We start from the raw sequence: 15447 nt of genomic DNA, 5'->3' as shown, positions 1-15447 counted from the left end.
AGGGGCCGTTCCAGCGCAGCCCGACCACAGCCCCCCGTGCCCGCGGTGACGCCCGGAGCGCTCCGAGCATCGCCGCGACGAGACGATGCTCGGAGCAACCCGGCGCGGTCCTGGCATCACCTCGGCGTGGCGATGCCCGGAGTGGTCCAGGCATCACCTCCCCGTGACGATGCCCGGAGTGGTCCAGGCATCACCTCCCCGCGCCGCCGCCGCCGCCGCCGCGCTCCTCCCCGTCCCCGCCCGGGGGCCGCGCCCGCCCGCCCTCCCGGCCCATAAATAGCGGCGCCGGGGCATCGCCCCTCCGCAGAGCAGCGTCTCGCCCCCTCGGCAACCATGAGCTCGTACGGCTACGACCCGTTCTTCCCGTCCTACAAGCGGCGGTACGCGGAGAGCCCGCGCATCCATGTGTCGGTGCGCAGCAGCAGCGGCGGCGGCTTCGGCTCGGCGCGCTCCGCGTACTCCAGCCTGTCCGCGCCCGTGTCCTCCGTGTCCGTGCGGCGCAGCTACGCGACATCCAGCGCCTCGGGCTCCCTCCTGCACTCGGTGGACAGCCTGGACCTGAGCCAGGTGGCCGCCATCAGCAACGACCTCAAGTCCATCCGCAGCCAGGAGCGGGCGCAGCTGCAGGACCTCAACGACCGCTTCGCCTGCTTCATCGAGCGCGTCCACGAGCTGGAGCAGCAGAACAAGGTGCTGGAGGCCGAGCTGCTGGTCCTGCGGCAGAAGCACGCCGAGCCCTCCCGCTTCCGCGCCCTCTACGAGCAGGAGATCCGCGAGCTGCGCTTGGCCGCCGAGGAGGCGACGAGCGAGAAGCAGGCGCTGCAGGGCGAGCGGGAGAGCCTGGAGGAGACGCTGCGGGGGCTGCAGGCGCGCTACGAGGAGGAGGTGCTGAGCAGGGAGGACGCCGAGGCGCGGCTGCTCGAGGTGCGCAAGGGCGCGGACGAGGCGGCGCTGGCGCGGGCGGAGCTGGAGAAGCGGGTGGACAGCCTGCTGGACGAGCTGGCCTTCCTCAAGAAGGTGCACGAGGAGGAGCTGGCGGAGCTGCAGGCGCAGATCCAGTACGCGCATCTCTCCGTGGAGATGGACGTGTCGGCCAAGCCCGACCTGTCCGCGGCCCTGCGCGACATCAGGGCGCAGTACGAGAAGCTGGCGGCGCGCAACATGCAGAACGCCGAGGAGTGGTTCCGCAGCCGCTTCACCGTGCTCAGCGAGAGCGCGGCCAAAAACACCGACGCCGTCCGGGCCGCCAAGGACGAGGTGTCCGAGAGCCGCCGCCTCCTCAAAGCCAAGACGCTGGAGATCGAGGCCACCCGCGGCATGAACGAGGCGCTGGAGAAGCAGCTGCAGGAGCTGGAGGAGAAGCAGAGCGCGGATATCTCCGCCCTGCAGGTCGGGGGGCTCCGCGGGTCGGGGGGTTTGGGGCTGTCGGGGTCTCCGCGGGGGCGGGAGGAGATGCTGAGCCGGAGGGTTGGAGGTCTCCGCGGGTGAGGGGTCTGCGTGGTCCGTGCAGTGAGGGGGATTGGGGGTCCTGCAGGTGCGGGTGGGAGGGTTTGAAGGGTTCTGCGGGTGAGGAGGGTTGGGGATGATGGGGGTTTGCAGGTGAGGGAGGTTGGGGATGATGGGGGTTTGCAGGTGAGGGAGGTTGGGGATGATGGGGGTTTGCAGGTGAGGAAGGTTGGGGATGATGGGGGTTTGCAGGTGAGGGAGGTTGGGGATGATGGAGGTTTGCAGGTGAGGAAGGTTGGGGATGATGGGGGTTTGCAGGTGAAGAAGGTTGGGGATGATGGGGGTTTGCAGGTGAAGAAGGTTGGGGATGATGGGGGTTTGCGGGTGAGGGGTGTCAGGGTTTGAAGGGTTCTGCAGGTGACGAAGGTTGGGGATGATGGGGTTCTGCAGATGAGGGGTGTCAAGGTTTGAAGGGTCCCCGCAGGTGGAGGGGGTTTGTGGGGTTCTGTAGGGAAAAGGGGCTCGGGGTTTCCACAGTTCTGCAGCTGAGGGCTGTCAGGGTTTGGAGGATTCTGCATCTGAGGAGGGTTGGGGATTATAGGGCTCTGCAGGGGAGGGATGAGGGGTTTGCAGGGTCCTGCAGGTCAAAGGGGTCGGGGTTTGTGGGGTCCCACAGGTGAGAGGGGTTGGGGCTCTCAGGGGTCTGCAGGTGAAAGGGGGTCAAGGTTTGCAGGGGGAGGTTGTCAGATCCTGGAGATGCTCCTGCTGTACCTGTATTGCACAAGATTTTAATGCAAAATGCCCCAGAGCTATCAATTATCAATATAATGTATCATAGATCCATATGATCCTGGAGATGGGGCATTGTTTCTAGCTCCTGCCAGAGCTGTGTTGTGGATCTAAACTGTGAGGCGTCAGGAAATCATGGTGCAAAATGCCCCAGAGCTATAGAGAATTGATCTGTATTCATTCATTCATTCATTAAAAACCCCACAGAATTATAGAATATCCTGAGTTGGAAGGGACACACGAGGATCATTGAGTCCAACTCGGTGGATATCCTTAAAAAAAATAAAAATGTTAAGCTAAAACTAGAGAAAGCACAGAGAGGCTAAAACCCAAATGAAATTATACACCAATTTCCTGTGTGCTTTAGCACTTGGATACCAGAAAATTGGACTCTTTATGGTAAATAGCAGTGAAGTAAAAGGGTGTTGATACAGGAGTGGGAAAACCCTGCCAGGGAAGGCATTAAATGTTGCCTTTTTGGCTGAGGGTGGAGTGGGAGCTGTCCTTTTTTTATTTTTCTATCTACTAGAGCAAGATTAAATTAATAGGATTGGAGAAATCCATTGTAATTATTGGTAGGCTTGGAAGAATTGAGAATTTTATGCTGTTGCATCCAACAGGATACGATCAACAAATTAGAGAACGAGCTGAGAACCACGAAGAGTGAAATGGCTCGGTACCTGAAGGAGTATCAGGATCTGCTCAACGTGAAAATGGCCCTGGACATCGAAATTGCAGCTTACAGGTATGTGGAAGCCAGAACCCGGAGCAGATTCCCCTTCTCTTCAAGAGAATTCATGTTAATTGTCATTCCTCCAGCAGAAATTTCCATAGATGGGTGTCAGAGTTTAATCAGGTCCTCTCTGGTGTCGTGTCATTGGGAGAAACTGTGATTTATTTTGGGTTTTTTTGAGGTAAAATACTTCTTTAAAGCAAAATTTTTAATGAACTTTAATTTTTACCTTGGCGACACACGATCTCAGTTCTCTGTCTTTACACATCAAAATATCTGCTCTGGGCTTAGTGAAGAGATTTTTGTGTCAGTGCAGATTTCTGGTTTTTAGAACAGGAGAATCCCTCAAATGCTCTCGAAGAACAGGCTTTCTTTCCAGCCTGCGAATCTGCAAAGTAAAATATCTGACAGCAGAAGTGCTGCTAAGTGGCTGTGAGGTGTTTTGTCCCCGATGCTGGGAGGCAGCTCGAATGCTGAAGCAGATTTTCTGGGAATGCCACAAGGGGGAATCCTGAGAAAGCTGCTAGACGAGGGTTAGAGCTGCTAAACCTCAAATGGTCGGGTCTGCCTCGCTCTGTGAAACCCTGCAGGCTGCCAGAATACTCCTCTGACTTCCCTCCCTGATTCTAGAGGGTTTTTCCTGTCTTTTCTAACAAGGAGAAGTATAAATTCACCCAAGATAGGCATCTCTGGGAACAAATCATTCCAAGAAGGCAGAGTAGCATTGCCTCATGTTGTTAATTAGGGATTAATTTTGCTCTCAGAGCATCCCAGTTTCTTGCTCCGTGGCTGGATCTGCTGCAGAATAACCAAGCCCTTTGTTTTTTTTCCTGCCAGGAAACTTCTGGAAGGGGAAGAGACCAGGCTCAGCTTCACCAGCGTCGGCAGCATCACCAGTGGCTACACCCAGAGTGCCCCCAGCTTTGGCAGATCTGCCTACTCGGGGCTGCAGTCCAGCTCCTACCTGATGACCACCCGCTCCTTCCCCACCTACTACTCCAGCCACGTGCAGGAGGAGCAGATCGAGATCGAGGAGACCATCGAGGCTGCCAAGGCAGGAGAGGCCAAGGCAGCTCCTGCAGAAGAGGGGGAGGAGGAAGAGAAGGAGGAAGGTGAGGAAGAAGCGGGAGGAGAAGAGGCTGAAGAAGAGGAGGAAGGTACTTCCAGCTCCTTTCAGGTCCCTTTCTGTTGTCTTTCAGGTCCCTTTCTGTTGTCTTTCAGATTCCCTTTCTTTCCTGCCTTTCACATTCCCTTTCTTTCCTGCCTTTCACATTCCCTTTCTTTCCTGCCTTTCACATTCCCTTTCTTTCCTGCCTTTCACATTCCCTTTCTTTCCTGCCTTTCACATTCCCTTTCCTTCCTGCCTCACCCTGCCCGTGTGGGATGAAACTCAGAAATCCCAATTATTAATGATTAAACCTCTCCCTTTTCCCACTCGTGGCAGGATTAAGCATTTAAGCAGCAAAGTCTGACTGTTGAGTGCCAAGATAAGGTGAAATGTCCAGTATCAGGCAGGTGATAGGCTTCCAAAAAGCAGATTGATAATGTTCAGGTGGCAGCAAAGCAGCACTCAGCTGTCAGACACCCTCAAAAAGGAGGAACAAGGACATCCTGAGCTAAATCTGAATTCCCAGAGAGCAGCCTGGAATAATGGGAACGTCAGCTGATGTCTGTGGATGGAATTAGTGGGGTCAGGGGGTGGCAATATTTCATATCTGAAATGCACTGGTTGCCACTGAGCTATTTGAGGCATTTATTAGGATAAAGATGAATTCTAATGATTAATTACAACTAAAGAGCAACAAGATTGCTCCTTGAACCCAAGTTTTTGAATAAAGCTTTAAGCAGTGAGTCCAGAATCGATATTTTTTTGAGGCCATGATGTTTTATGAAGTGTTTCACTCCTCCTGAAAGGCAGGGTGAGCTGGTTGTGCAGTTTTGTTGCAGCAGGCTGCCAAAATGTGGGGAGTTAGAGGGTGTGCAGGTCCCCTGGCTCCCATTAAATTGGGATTGGTACATTCAGGTGAAATATCTTTTTTTTGTTTTGTTTTTTTTTTGTCTTCTAAAGGTGCAAAGGAAGAATCTGAAGAAGCCAAAGAGGGTGAGGAGGAGGAAGGAGAAGGGGAAGAAACAGCAGCTGAAGAAGGGGAGGAGTCTCAGGAAACTGCTGAGGAGGAGAAGGAAGAGAAGGAAGAGAAAGAAGCAGCAGGAAAGGAGGAGAGTGAAGTGAAGAAGAAGGCTTGATTTTTTTAAAGGCAGCTTTGCTTTCCATCAGGCCAAGAGAATAAACGATTGACTGAGCTAAAGTTGCAGTCCCACATATTTATTTCAGTGACCACTGGGGTTTAAAGTTCCTGATTCTGATGTTTCTCTCTGTGCAGAGTCTGAGTTTTTTGCTTGCAGAGCCCCCACTGGCTTGTTCCCCGAGTGCTGCATGGCCCATGGGCTCCACGGGTTGTCTTTTTCCTGATCCAGAACTTTAACATTTCAAAATATGGGGGGGAAGTAAAAAAAGGAAAAAAAAAAAAAAAAGTCCTGGGAATGAAAGTTACCTTTAACTTGCATTGAAAAATAATTATGGAAACCTTGGGTGGGTGAAAATAATGGAGGCTTCAATAAGTGCAATAAAGCTAAGTCAATAAAGAAATGCTTACATGGAGTGCTGGTGTGTGTGTGTGTCTTGTGTCACTGATGCTCTTCAAAGGTTGATAAAGGGGTGTAAAACATTTATTTGAAGTCTGTAGGACAGGATAAGGGGGTGCTTTTTAAATGTATACACTGATTTTTGTGGTATCTATTTATTTTCATTGGCTCCCCTCGCTGGCTTTGTCCAGAGAGAAAGGAAATCTATTTTTTATATACAAATTTTTGTGGCGTTCCAAAGGCATCTCCCTTTTCAGTGTTGAAAGAGCCATAAAGAAGATAATGATGGATGAAGTAAGCACTTAAAATAAGTATTTTCTTCCACATCCCCAAGAAAAACAGCAGGAGAAAGAAAAAGGAGCTTGGTCAAACCATTCAGAAATGCAGAAACTTCAGTAACTCCTATTCAGGGAGTTCCAGTATTGTTTCCTAATTTTCCCTCTTCTTTCCTGGGGGGTTTTGATGCTTTTGAGAACTAGAAGTAAAATAATTTTCAATTGCTTCAGCTGAATCTCATTTAAATCTTCCTTTTTACCTTTTCCTTTCTGCTTCTAATGGAGGTTTTTCCACCTGTGTTTGTGCAGATTTCTCCCTGCCAAGCAGATTTTATTTTCCATCTCCAGGAGAGCGGGGCTGAGTTTTTGGGGGGAATTTACAGGACCAAGAGCCAGAGACTCTTTGTGGTGTTTGCTCAGTGCTTTTAAAAGCTGCTGGGGGGATTGAGGGGCCCTTGGGGTGGGATTCCCTCAGCTCAAACAGCAGAATGTTGAATTTTGGAGCTGGTTCTTGGGAATTCCCTGCAGTGTTCCATGAGGAAGGGATGGATGGCACTCAGCTGGGAGAAGGTTCAGCTCCTGAGGAGCAAAACAATCCTGAGCAGAGCCCATTGTGGCCAGAGCTCTGCTGAACAGCTTGGAGAGGCTTTTTCCAAGGGCCTGGAGTGCCAGGGCACAGGGAATGGCTTCCCATGGCCGGAGGGCAGGGTTGGGTGGCATGTGGGGAAGGAATTCCTGGCTGTGAGGGTGGGGAGGCCCTGGCACAGGTTGCCCAGAGAAGCTGTGGCTGCCCCTGGATCCCTGGAAGTGTCCAAGGCCGGGTTGGAGCAACCTGGGCTGGTGGGAGGTGTCCCTGCCCATGGCAGGGGGTGGCACTGGATGGGCTTTAAGGTCCCTTCCCACCCAAACCATTCCATGTGCTGCTTTAGATTGGATATTTGAAGACATTTTGGATGCTCCTGGATCCCTGGAGTGTCCAAGGCCAGGTTGGACAGGGCTTGGAGGAAATTGTCCTCCTGGGCTGGTGGAAATTGTCCTTGCCCATGGCAGGGATGGGACTGGATGGGCTTTAAGGTCCCTCCCAACCCATTCCATGACACATCCAACCCACTCCTCCATCCTGCCTTTCTCCAAGCACTCTGAGCTTTTTAACTTTTCAACACTTGATTTTCCCTCCTCTCTCACATTTTGTTTTGCAGATAAACTCCCCCTTCACTCAGCCCTTTGCATCCCCTCCACTTTTGGGAAGCAAAGCCCCTCCCAGGTGTCCCCAGGGCCGCTCAAACCAGCCCCTTTGGAGCTCCAGCAGCAAACACACCTCTCCTTGCAGCCTTCCCCAGCCTCATCCCTGCTCCTTATGTTCCTTTGGATGTGCTGCAGCTCGGGGAGAGGTTTCCCAGCCCTGCAGGAGCCGTGAGTCAGCCGCAGGCAGGAGCTGCAGGCAGGGACGGGCAGCAGTGCCCAGCCAGGCTGGCACCCCCTGTGCCCGGGGGCAGGGCTGGCAGGGAGGCTGCACGAGTGGCTTTGTGTGTCCAGGTGCTCCCAGGGGCTCTGGGATGGATCCTGCTGCCAATCCTTGCTTTACCTTGGAAAACCAGGAGCCTGCTTTGACGCAATGCAGTAAAAGCTGGCAGAGGGAGGCTCGGGAGAAACTTTAACCCCACTTGCAGCTGCAAGGAAAGCCAGGAGTGTCCTGGAATTCTGGGGGCAGGCAGGGGCTGGCTCAGGCTGAGATCTCATCCCACAGATGCAGGGAGGTCCTGGCTGCTCCCCTGGAGATGCACATACACCCCCCCCAACCCTAAACTCAGCCAGGGGAACACCTGGACAGGGAGAACATCCAGATTCTGGACCTTCTGGGGACTAAATGATGGACAATCCATCATTTGCTGCCTTCCTGGGTCAGGCAAAGGTGGTTTAACCCTGAACAGAGAAGGACTAAAGCCCACTTGGGAATGAGGAAAGCACAGACCCCGATGCCTGGAGAACATTCCAGTGCCTGACTCAGCAGCTCCCCGGCAAATGCACCCTGGCTGTGTTTTGTAACACTTCCCAGCTTGTTTCCACCTGGAACTTAGTTCTGGGACGCTGAAAATCTCTTCCCTGTAGCATCTCCACAACACAGCACAGTCCAAAGATCCTGGTTTGGAGCCCCCCAGCTCCTGAAGTCACGGGGGACTTGATATCCCACCTTAAACAAGACTCGTAAATCTTCACTCCAAATTCCTTTAATTATTGTTTTTCTCCCTTCACGGATTTTTGTATTATTTAACGAACTTCCCTGCCCGAAAATAATTATTCCCTTCACTGGTTATGTGCAGTCTGAAGAAGTAATTGGTGCAGAACAGGCAAATGACATCCTATTTATGCGTCTCTACCCGGGAATTCTGCTCTCTTTTGAAACTGTTTGATTGCAGATGTCAGTAGACAAAAACCTCTTGGCACCATGAAATATTAATCAGTTCTTAGAGTTTTATAAACATGTAGAAGTGTGTTAACTGCTCGCTTATTTCTCTCAGGGTTTGGTGGAAACATTTCCAGTGGGAAACGGATTAAATTCACAAATTTTGTGTGCTAGAGCAGAGGGGGGAAAAAATGCAGTTGTGGGTGTAACTGGGATATATTCTGTGGGGGAAAGGGGGGAGAAATGAGGATGTTGGGATAGATGTCAATGGGTACCTCAGTTTGCACCAACCCAGGGGGGTTCCAAGGTGCAAACGGGAGCAAACCAACCCAGGTCCTCACTCCGGGGTCCCTGGAGTTGTGTCCTACCAGAACTGAGGAGAAAAAAGGGAAAAAGAAGCCTAAAAATGAAACCCAGCCGGGTTGGGATCCCCCCTGCCCCACATAACCCACGTTAACAGTGTTGCTGAGCTGCCACCAGCATTTAATTCCCTGGGCAAGGTGACCCTTCTCCATCTCCAGGCTGAAGATTCCCAACTTTCCATGCTGAACTTCGGGAGGTTGTAGCAGATTCTAGAACTCATTTGGAAGCACATAAACATCATTTTAGTGTAAATATTGGTCTCTGCTTTAATTTGGGGGGTTTAATGGTGGCGTTCCCTCGGTCAGATCCAAGAGGAAAATAACTCAAATGCTCCCAAACCTTTGGGAATTTCTGTGTTTTAGCACTGAAAACAGGGCAGTGTGACTGGGCTGCTTGGCTTCTTATCCCTAAATAAAGGGATTTTTGTGTCCTACACACACAGGACTTCCACAAATGAGCTCAGGACAGAGAAGCTGTCACTTAATTTGCTAACTCTGCTTTAATTAACCCTCACTCAGCCCCCAAGCTGGCGAGCCCAGATTTCCATCCTCGATACCAGCAGGAGAAACATTCAGTGCTTTGCTACACAAAGACAGATTTCTTTAAAGGCTTGATCTGCTGTGGACTTTTTATCACTTCTCCAGTGAAGAACATGCAAATAAAAACTAGTTGATCTTCAATTATCGATAAAGAATTGGAAGGTATCAAAATCATAGATTTCAATCAGACCCTCAGTTAGTCAAAAAAATTGAGGGCAGTCCTTGTCTTGAACCCAGGATTAAGAATTATTTGCATTTCTTTGTTTGTTATGAGAGGTGGGACATATCCATGTTCTTCATTTTCCCTTTGGAAATGTAAAATAAACACAACATGAATCCCATAACAACTTATTGGTTCCCAAATGGAATTGGGGCCTTCCTCTTCTTCCCTTTGTTTCGTTTGTCTCCGTTTATTTTCCATTTAGAGGGACTTTAGAGGCCCCTTGGATTGGCTTTGTTCTTAATAAAACCAAGCTGGAAGTGGCAGTAGAAACAGGCCAATACTTAGGAGGCCTTTCTATTGGAAAATAAAAAATGCTTTGCTTTGAGATTTGATTTTAGAATTTCGTGTTCAGCAGCAGATTGATCATTGGGGAGAATTAAGAAGGGTGTTCCCACACAATGAATGCAAGAGGGGGCAAAATAATCAGAAATAACCCCTTTTGGATGACCTCAGAGTGCCTTGGTTGAGTTTCTTTAGTGGGTCTTTGCACACTCAAGTGACCAACTGGTGCCACACCCAGCTGTGGTTCACACAGGGAAAAAAAAAAAATCAAGGAATTATTTGGAAATTGCCACATCTTTAAGGCTCTTCTTACACCTGGAGGTTGGTGTTCAAGGAGGAAAATGATACTTACAGCAGATTATAAGAGTTTTAGGCTTAGCCCAGGTAGGACTGATGGCTTAGAGACCTTCCCCTTCCAAGGAAAAGGAGTTGGAACCCCCCCAAGCACCTCCAGGCCAGACACAAGAGTTCAAGGGATTCCTCTCTCTACTCCAGAAAACATGGATTATGGCTTTTAAGTATTTAAACCAGTATTTGTGTTATGTTACAGGAAATTTCCTCCTCATCATATCCAATTTCTAAACCTTCCTGAAATCATGAAAGCCCAACTCCTGGAAAAAAAAAAAGAGAATACTAAGGAAAATAAAATTAAAAAAGCAACCAAGCAGCTTTTCAACCCATCCAACTGCATTCCCAGTCAGGGCAGAGCCCCAAACTTCAGGAAGGATTGGAATTTTGGAAAAAGAGCCACCAGACAAGTCGTGTTCTCAGTATTGACCTTTATTGAGCAAGAACTGCTGTGACTGTTTTACATCAAACAACAAAAGGTTGCGTACTGTGCATGTCAACAAGGTTCTCCCACGAGCAAAAGTCCACCCTTAATTGCACCAGTGAGGTAAACATAATTATTTATAAGTAGCTTTTTTTAATTATTATTATTATTATTATGAATTTTTTTTTTTCTTAAGGCTAGGAGAGTTTTTTTTCTGGTTCTCATGAATATTCTACGACTGTTTTCTGTTCTGTTTTTTCTTTTTTTTGGCTCAGTTGGTTCCTTGCATAATACATCTCAAAGTCACCCCTCAGATAACGTCCCTCCAACAAACAGCTCAGGAGATTCAAAAAAAAAAAAAAAAAAAAAAAGAAAAAAAAAGAAAAAGAGAAAAAGCTTCCTTTGTTGCACAGTTCATCTCATGCACGATTATTAGCATTATATTTATGTTTTTTTTTTTTTTTTTTTTCCTCTTTTTGCCATCCCCCAAGCTCCGTGGAGGGAGTACATCCTGAGCCTGCCTGCATGCATTCCCCCCCCCTTTTTTTCCCCCCTATATTGCACGAAAAAAGTAAAATACTGTGTGTCTGGAGCCTCCATGAGAGAACCCGTTCTGCTTTTTCTGCTTTGAAGCCGTCACTCACATGCATTTGGCAGCTGTCTATGGCTTAACCTTTTGCACCGACCCAAGCTCTTGGATTTGGTTGAGATTTTAGCTATGGTTGGGCTCGTTTTTGGTTTTTTTTTATTCGGTCTCTTTGATCTCTTTTACTACAGCATGTGAGGTGACTTTCTCCACCTTCTTAGTGGACACCAGTTTCTCCTCGAAGCTCTCCTCGTGCTCCTCCACCTTCTGGGTGACGGTCACCGACTTGGTGACGAACGTGGGCCCGCCGTCCCCTCCTTCCCCCGTGATCTTCTCCACCTTTTTGGTCACCACGACCTTCTCCCCCTTGTCCTCGATGGGACTCACGTCCAGGCCGTTGGTGACGACTCCCTTGTCCTCCTCCTCCTTCTCCTTGGACTCCTCTTCCTTCTTGTCCTCCACCTCCCCGTTGACGGCGATGTCCTCTTTCCTGGACTCCTTCTCGGCCTCGGCGCTGACTTTCGTTACCTTTGTGACGGTGATGGTCTCCTCCACCACAGCCTTGGCATCCTTGCCCGGGGAGGGGGCTTTCTCCGGGGAGGGGGCTTTCTCTGGGGTGTGGGGCTTCTCTGGGGAGCGGGGCTTCTCTGGGCTCACAGGCTTTTCGGGCGTGCGGGGCTTCTCCGGGCTCGCCGCCTTCTCGGGGGAGCGCGGCTTCTCCGGCGTCAGCTTCTCCAGGGCCACCGCCTTCTCCGCCTTCTCCGGGGTGGCAGCTTTCTCCGGGGTGGCAGCTTTCTCCGGGGAGGTTACCTTTGGGGTGGCAGCTTTCTCGGGGGACGCTGCTTTCTCCTCCTCCTTGGCTGCTTTCTCAGCTTTCTCCACCTTCGCTTCTTTGGCTGCTTCCGCGGGTTTTTCCTTTGGGGCGGCCTTGGCCGGCTCTGTTACGGGGGATTTAGGGGGGGATTTAGGGGGTGACTTTGAGGGAGGTGTTTTGACCTTCTCTGCCTTTGCTGCCACCTCTTCGGCCTTGCCCTTGGCCTCAGCTTCTTCCTCCTCTTCCTCGGCCTCCTCCCCTTCTTCCTTTTCCTCGATTTCTTCTTTTTCGGAACCACCTTCTTCCGCTGCGTCAGATTTTGCAGCTTCTTCTTCCTCCTCTGCTTCCTCTTCCTCCTTCTCTTCTTCCTCAGCTGCTTTCTCAGAAACAGCCTCTTCCTCTGCAGCTGCTTCTTCTGCCTTTTCTTCCTCCTGCTCTTCCTGCTGTGCCTTGGCTGCCATTTCTTCTGCCATGGCTGCCAGGGCATCTTCCATTTCAGACTTTTCATCCTCCACCTTCGTCTCTTCGATGATTTCTTCTACAAACTTGTGCTGGACCTTCAGCTTTGGCGGTTCAATTTTTGTTTTCTGGATTTTGGTGGATGCTATTGTGACAGATGGTTGTCTGTGTGTGAATATGGGACCGGTAATGCTTCCAGAGAAGGCACTGAATCTTGTCTCTTCACCCTCCAGTAGCTTCCTAAGGGGATCAGGAGGAGGAGAAAAAAAACAAGAAAGTGAGCATAAAAACCCAACATAAGGGGCAGCTGTTGGAATAACTGTGGCTGCCCCACCCCTGGAAGTGTTTAAGGACAGGTTGGATGGGGCTTGGAGCAACCTGGGCTGGTGGAAGGTGTCCCTGCCCTGGCAGGGGGGTGGAACAAGATGGTCTTTGAGATCCTTTCCAGCCAAAACCCGTTCATGACTCTCTAACATTTCCCTGCCAGCAGGATGGAGGCAGTTTGCACGTGGAACATGCTGGAACTGGCCAGCACAATCCACGGCTCACAGCCCCAGCCCAGCTTTCCTGGAGCCTGGCAAAAAGCTCCTTTAGCCTGGTTTGCACAGTGCAGGGGTAACACCTTCAGGGATCAGCTGAAATTCAGCCTTAAAGGTCAAAAAAATTAATGATGGCACAAATCAGCAAAATAACCAACTTCATGGGATGCATCATGACTTAGGCAAACAGGATTAGACCCAGCCAACAGACCCAAAGCAAATATCGTGGCTGAGCCCCTCAGAGCTGATTAGAGCCCATGTCCTGCTTCAGTAATTTGGGTGAATATGAGGGCTGGAGATTTTGGTTCAGCTAACTTTGGCAGCAGCCAGTTGTAGACCCTGGTGTCTGTGTGTCTGTCTGAACAACCTCGAGAATTTAAACAGAACTGGAGATGTTTGGGGTTTTTTTGTTTGATTTTACTTTTCTTCTGTTCAAATGCACGTTTGTCATCTAAGCCCGTGACCCAGAAAGATCAGCAGCTCTCCGATGAGAGCTCTGAAGAGACACAAAGGAGACTAAAAAAACCTGCCAGGTGATGGCAACAGCAAGCAACGTTCGGCTGCAGATTAGAGCGGGTGCCTCTGAAGGAAAGTTGAGCAAGAAAAGCAAAAGTGTTTGTGACAGGCAGATTAGCACTCCCCGCTTGAAACCACGATCAAGCAAGTGCCCTGTCTCTCCCAGGCGATAAAAGGGAATTCAAGTGACAAGCGCGGCTCGCTTGGCATATGCAAAGCAAACAGGAATTAAAAATAAACCCGTCTTTTGCTGCATCTTCTGTTTTTGCAGCCAAGGACAGAATGCGGCACAGGGGTGCCACTGCACTGAGTCACTGCCGTCCTGTGCCCACGGGGCTTGCTGGGAGCTTTGCCACTGATTAGCTGGTCCCTAATGACCTTCTGGGTTCTCACTGCTGCAATAATTTGGTCAAGCTCTAATTTCACTCGTGTTCACTGCAAGCAGATATTTCTTATCTGTGGTAAAGCTTCCCCCAGCCAGCAGCATCTGCAGTGCTATTAATATTCCAGACGTGTCTGCAACGGTCCTACTGTACCTGTATGCAGCAATTTCAATGTCCAGGGCCATCTTGACATTGAGGAGGTCCTGGTATTCCCTCAAGTGACGTGCCATTTCCCACTTCGTTCCTCTGAGCTCGTTTTCCAGCTGGTGAATCGTGTCCTGCAAGGGAGACGCAGAAAACCTCGGTGACACGGGCGTTCGCCTCCCGCGGGGACCGAGCGGGGCAAAGTTGTCGAAAGGGACTTTTCGAAACTCTCCCCGCCGCTCTGGGAGGCAGGGCCGGGATCGGAGCCGGACCCACCCGCTCCCGCCGCCCTCCCCGGCATCCTCCACCCCCGCTCCCGCATCCCTCGCCGCGGAGCCGGCGCCGCGCACCTCCCGCATCCCTCCCCGCACCCCCGGCGGGCTGGGGGCAGCCCGGGGCCGCCTCCCCGGTACCTGATAGGTGGTGAGGTCGTTGTTGTGGCGCTCCTCGATGTCGCTGAGCTGCCGCTCCAGCGACTCCTTGGTGCCGCGCACCGACTCCAGCTCGATGCTCTTGGACTGCAGCTGGCGGCGGTACTCGGCGATCTCCTCCTTGGCGGAGCGGATCGCCTCCTTGTTCTGCTCGGCCGCCTCCGTGAGCTTGGCGTAGCGGCACTTGAACCACTCCTCGGCCTGGTGCATGTTGTGGTCGGACTGGCACTCCAGCTGGGCGCGGATCTCCTTCAGCGCCGTCGTCAGGTCGGTCTTCAGGTAGTCCTTCCTCTCCACGGTGGCGTGGGACGCCTGGAGCTGCGCCAGCAGCTCGGCCACCTCCTCCTCGTGGTTGCCCCGCAGGAAGGCCACCTCGTCCTGCAGCGACTGCACCTTCTTGTCCAGCTCCGCCCGCATCAGCGAGGCCTCCTCCATCTCCTTGCGCAGGGCGCGGATCGTCGCCTCCGTCTCGTCGCGCAGCCGCGCCTCATCCTCGAAGCGCTCCCGCAGGCGCTGGATGTCCTCCTCGATGTGCTCCGAGTCCAGCTGGATCTGCGCCTTCTCGTGGCTCACCTGCTCCAGGGCCCCGCGCAGCTCCCGCAGCTCCTGCTCGTAGGCGTCGCTCAGCTGAGCCCGCCCGGCGTGTTTCTGCCGCAGCGCCGCCAGCTCCGCCTCGATCTCCTTGTTCTGCTGCTCCAGGTAATGCACCTTCTCGATGTAGCCGGCGAAGCGGTCGTTGAGCCCCTGCAGCTGCTCCTTCTCGTTGGAGCGGCTCAGCTTGAGCTCGGCCGCGCCGTTGAGCAGCGAGGACTGGCTCACGTCCAGGCTGTCGGCGGAGCTCAGCACGGTGGAGCCGTAGGCGGCCCGCGGGCCCCCGAGGTTGGGGCGCTTGTAGGAGGAGGACACGGTGCTGCCCGAGCCCCGCGACCACGACTGCGAGCGGAAGCCGCTGGACGGGGACGCGCTGGCGCGGCTGTAGGTGGCCCGGGTCTCGGTGACCCGGCGGTACGAGGGGTTGCCCAGGGGCTCCATGGTGTAGCTCATGGTGGGGGCGCTGGGGGCGGCGGTGCGGGGCTGCTCCGGCCGCCGCCGCCCCTTATAAAGCC

At 52.1% G+C, this 15447-nt stretch overlaps 2 protein-coding genes across 2 annotated transcripts; one reads left to right on the top strand and one right to left on the bottom strand.

Annotated features, from left to right (window-relative positions):
• Window positions 1-308: 308 nt before the first annotated feature.
• NEFL (neurofilament light) lies at window positions 309-5627 on the top strand. Its single transcript, XM_027718915.2, has 4 exons — window positions 309-1389; window positions 2856-2980; window positions 3806-4125; window positions 5037-5627. The coding sequence occupies exons 1-4, from the start codon at window positions 334-336 to the stop codon at window positions 5210-5212; spliced, it is 1677 nt and encodes a 558-aa protein (XP_027574716.1). The 5' UTR covers window positions 309-333; the 3' UTR covers window positions 5213-5627.
• A 5580-nt stretch (window positions 5628-11207) lies between these two features.
• On the bottom strand, window positions 11208-15385 carry NEFM (neurofilament medium). Its single transcript, XM_027718914.2, has 3 exons — window positions 14324-15385; window positions 13920-14044; window positions 11208-12568 (listed from the first exon to the last, which is right to left on the bottom strand). Exons 1-3 carry the CDS (start codon window positions 15383-15385, stop codon window positions 11215-11217), a joined length of 2541 nt encoding a protein of 846 aa, XP_027574715.2. The 3' UTR covers window positions 11208-11214.
• Window positions 15386-15447: the final 62 nt, after the last annotated feature.

Source organism: Pipra filicauda, unplaced genomic scaffold (assembly GCF_003945595.2).
Source record: "Pipra filicauda isolate LSUMZ 115617 unplaced genomic scaffold, ASM394559v2 scaffold498_size1627759_pilon, whole genome shotgun sequence".
NCBI lineage: Eukaryota > Metazoa > Chordata > Aves > Passeriformes > Pipridae > Pipra > Pipra filicauda.
This window is presented reverse-complemented; position numbering and strand designations above follow the sequence as displayed.

What these genes read in the sequence shown, in the direction of transcription:
- NEFM (XM_027718914.2), bottom strand. Translation starts at nt 15,385, where the DNA reads ATGAGCTACACCATGGAGCCCCTGGGCAACCCCTCGTACCGCCGGGTC. An exon ending in ACGACCTCACCACCTATCAG is followed by an intron (nt 14,045 to 14,323) that starts GTACCGGGGAGG and finishes TCTCCCTTGCAG; the next exon opens with GACACGATTCACCAGCTGGA. An exon ending in ATTGAAATTGCTGCATACAG is followed by an intron (nt 12,569 to 13,919) that starts GTACAGTAGGAC and finishes TGATCCCCTTAG; the next exon opens with GAAGCTACTGGAGGGTGAAG.
- NEFL (XM_027718915.2), top strand. Translation starts at nt 334, where the DNA reads ATGAGCTCGTACGGCTACGACCCGTTCTTCCCGTCCTACAAGCGGCGG. An exon ending in CGGATATCTCCGCCCTGCAG is followed by an intron (nt 1,390 to 2,855) that starts GTCGGGGGGCTC and finishes TGCATCCAACAG; the next exon opens with GATACGATCAACAAATTAGA. An exon ending in GGCTGAAGAAGAGGAGGAAG is followed by an intron (nt 4,126 to 5,036) that starts GTACTTCCAGCT and finishes TGTCTTCTAAAG; the next exon opens with GTGCAAAGGAAGAATCTGAA.